Below are 3,669 nucleotides of genomic sequence, written 5' to 3' on the forward strand. Positions count from 1 at the left end.
TCTATAGGACTGCAGTGGAGAAGTCAGCTAATCTCAGAGTCCACTGCTCCTTGCTCCACTGAGCTGGAGAAAACCTGTTTACGCTAGCCTGAGCCCTCGATGTGAGGGCTTTCTAAGGACCTTGTAATTTTTCTGGAATTAAACCTCCCAGCTCTCCTTACATTCCAGATGTCATTACAGTCAAAAGTCCTAAGACTGCTTCCCGCGTGGCTGTCGGGGATGAGAGGGATGATGGCGGGGATGAAGGGGAGAAGGTGGTGGGGAGCAGGGGCTGGAGTGGGGATGAGGGGGATGATGGCGGGGATGAAGGGAGGGGGAGAAGGTGGCGGGGAGCAGGGGCTGGAGCTGGAGCGGGGATGGTTCTGCAGTGACTTGTTTGCAAACATTTTTTTCTTTTTTCTTTTCTGTCAAAAAGTGAGGATTACACGCAGAGTCTTAGCCACCTGACAAGACGGTTTAATCATCAGCTATCCTTTACCTCCCCCAGTGGTGGCTTCCTGCTGGACAGACCAAAGCCCTGGCTCAGTTGCAAATGAGAGAAAAAAGTCTCTGCCCAGCACCCCCAAACATGTGGTTGCCACCCAGCAAGGGCGTGAAGGGACAGGTCAGTAAACAGAGAGGCTGGCAGGAGTGGCTTCGTCCCTTTTCACAAAAAGCTCCCTGGAATCGTATAGCTGCAGTGCGAGTGCCTGCTCATTTCTAATCATGTGACATTTAATACTATTTCAATTATGCAGAGGAAATAATATAATTCCTTTATTTGAAAAACGATCCTGAACCTCTGAGATCAGTTAAAATCTACTGCTGGGATAGGGATCTTTCTCAAGCTGCTGTCCCCTCTCCGCCACACAGCTGCAGCTGTGCAAGGACGGCAAAGCATTTGGTCAGAAGCAGCAGCCCAGGGTTTCCCAGGCGGACTTCAGCTCCCGGCTCCCGCGCCGCCATCCGCCTCCGTTTTATTTCTTCTTTGCATTGACATTCTTGCAGACCCAGTTCATGCCATCCTTTGAGGGAAAGGGGCAGAAAAAGGCAGTGTTAGTTGCAAGGAGTGTCCCAAGAGCTCAGCCTGCAGGGGACTGGGACCACTTACTCTAGGGAGTTTGTTGCCCCAGAGCCCACCTGGCTGACCAGGGCGGGTGACCTTTTGGGAGGGCAGAGGGAGGTCCCTGAGCACAGGATCAGGATCGAGACAGAGTCAGTCAACATCTGAACTTGAGATGCGTCCGCAGGAACTCCCACTTTAAAAATAAACACATCTGCCTGGGTCCAGGGCTCAGCTGCGGGGCTCTCAGCAAAGACTCCGGCCATTTTTGGCTTTTTCTAAAAGCAGCTGACCTTTACTAGGGCATTTATTCAATGAGCTACCCTTCTGGCTCCCCAGTGTGTTTACAGTGTGACAGGGTACACTTGGGTTAAATTAAATTTCATTTTGGAAAACAACCCTCTGCAGTGGGTGTTCCTCCACACATGCAGGGGCAATACACATGTGCTCCTACAGAGAGGTTTCAAAGTGGCTTCTGGTCGCTTTAAGCACAGAGGGAAGGAGAGGTTTTCTTAAAGGCACAGCGACCTTGAAAGTGTCCTTTTTTTAGAAGGCTAGAGAGGGACTGAGGCAAAAAAGAAAACAACAACAACAACAACACAAAACCCACACAATGCCTACAGCCTCCTGGTAGGCAGCACGATTCCTCACAGGTGCCAGGCCTGTCAAATCTGACCTCCTTGCCAACTCTGGAGCATACCTGGGCACACCCCCTCCCAAGGGACTCCCGACCTTCAGGTAAGTCAAGTTCCCTTAGAAGCAGGGAAGAGAACTCAAGTGGGTACCCTGCAGGAGGCCAGGCCTCACCTATGCGTTCAGACACAGGTGACACCCACACTCCCAACCCCACAGCTCTGGTGGCTGTGGATCTGGCCGCTGAGCCTGAACACCTAAGACAGCTTAGGGCAATACATATCAGCTGACACCCTTGGCCACTGGGCCATTAATCCCATAAACACTGCAAAACAACCAGCAGGCCCCCTTTCTCCTGGCTAATCTGACAGTCACCTGCTTGCACCCTCATTAAAACTCCACCGGGCTGCCATCAGGGTGCTGGGGCAGGTGAACCTGATGATCTGGGGGAATTTCCTGCTTTGCCAAGATGAGGCCTGGCCTTGGCAGAAAGCCTTCAGGTGGGAAGCACCTGGCTGCAGCTGGGCAGTGGGGGACCAGGTGAGGGGACCCCAAAGCAGCTGATTACAACTGGGTCAGCTGCACACTCTGAAAAGCTGAGCAATTTTAAAACCGTTTTATGAAAAGGATTCATTTAAAGAGAGCATGTTTAATTTTAGTAGCTAATTGGTTTCTAGGAAAAAAATGATCACCTGCCAGGAGACAAAAAAGATTTTTATACATACAAGAGGGATGACTACGGTCGGAGATAACCTTCTACTCTTGCTCCAAGTTGGGAAGAGCTCAGACTACGGGCGGCACTGCTCTGGTCAAGTGCAGCACAGACACCCAAGGGTGGCGGTGGCATCTCCATGTTCCCTTTCCTACAGACAGGTTTTATCAGGCCAGCTTCTCTGGGATCTCAAGAAGTGTCCCCACACAACGCCAGTACCATTTTGTCTTTTTCTTGGTGTATGACTGGTGAAGGGGGGGGGTCCCTTATTATATTTCACCAAACATAAGTGTAGGCAAAGAGATAGGGGAAATATTTACTCAGCTGCAGGCACTCAAAGCGGGAGGGGGAGGGGACCATACCCTGTGGAGGCGGAAAGGGGCTTAAAGGGCCTGGCCTGCTGAGGGACACTGTCCTGCAGATGTCTGAAGGTCTGCAGTGCAGGCTTGCCCACCACGCTCTTGGTGACAGAGGGCGCTCAGAGGCCAGGACCTATGGCTGTCCTCCACCTCTGGTACCCTTCTTGGGTAAAGCCCTGGGCTTGGGCATTGGGAGCTAGAGGTGAGAGGCAGGGGGAGGGGAGGGCCACACTCCTCTGTGACAGTACCTCATAAATCAAGGAAGGGCAGGTTTTATCAAGGAGCCCACTGGGAAGGAAAGATAATAGTGTTAGCCAAAACCCAGGGTGGGAGGGTCTACGCAAGGACCGCATGCTGTCTGCTGTACAGCTCCTATTTAATTTATAGTCTTTAAAATTAATTCTCATAACCACCCAGTGAAATATATTATTTCCAGATTGCAAACAAGGAAATGAAGAACAGAAAAATTTGGGGCCGAGGTGGGCCTTGAAGTGCGCCTTTCTTCCCACTGAGAACCACATACTGGTCACCATCTTCTCTGTGGCTGAGGGTGGCAGGAAGTGCTCTGCATCTCATTTACAGAGGAGCTGGGGGTCCCTGGAAGGCATCTGGGAAAGGCCATTCTGCTGGTGTTTTCCCTCATGGCTCCCTTCGGGTGAATCCAGGGTAAAGACTGGAGGAGTCCTGTCCAGGAACCCTGCCTACTTTTTGCTACAGCTCTAAAAAGGACCAGAGGATTCCTAACCTGCTGGGATCTAGGGCTGTGGAAGGCTGGGCATTTGTGACCTGGGCCACCTCTTTCAGTGGCTACTCGACATTTAGAGACAACAAAATTATGCAGAGGAGCCTTCTGCTTCTGTGTGTGAGTGAGCGGTGGGCTTGTCTGTGTGTGAGTGAGCGGTGGGCTTGTCTGTGTGTGAGTG

The 3,669-nt window shown here is 51.6% G+C and overlaps 1 protein-coding gene across 1 annotated transcript in view; it reads right to left on the reverse strand.

Annotated features, from left to right (window-relative positions):
• Positions 1-729: 729 nt before the first annotated feature.
• Positions 730-3,669, reverse strand: part of Arl3 (ADP ribosylation factor like GTPase 3) — a 46,570-nt gene continuing 43,630 nt past the window's right edge. Inside the window, exon 6 of the mRNA XM_031390586.1 lies at positions 730-1,004. Within this exon, the coding sequence (XP_031246446.1) occupies positions 957-1,004 (48 nt within the window). The 3' untranslated portion in view covers positions 730-956. The remainder of the gene's footprint in view (positions 1,005-3,669) is intronic.

Source organism: Mastomys coucha, unplaced genomic scaffold (assembly GCF_008632895.1).
Source record: "Mastomys coucha isolate ucsf_1 unplaced genomic scaffold, UCSF_Mcou_1 pScaffold21, whole genome shotgun sequence".
Classification (NCBI taxonomy): domain Eukaryota; kingdom Metazoa; phylum Chordata; class Mammalia; order Rodentia; family Muridae; genus Mastomys; species Mastomys coucha.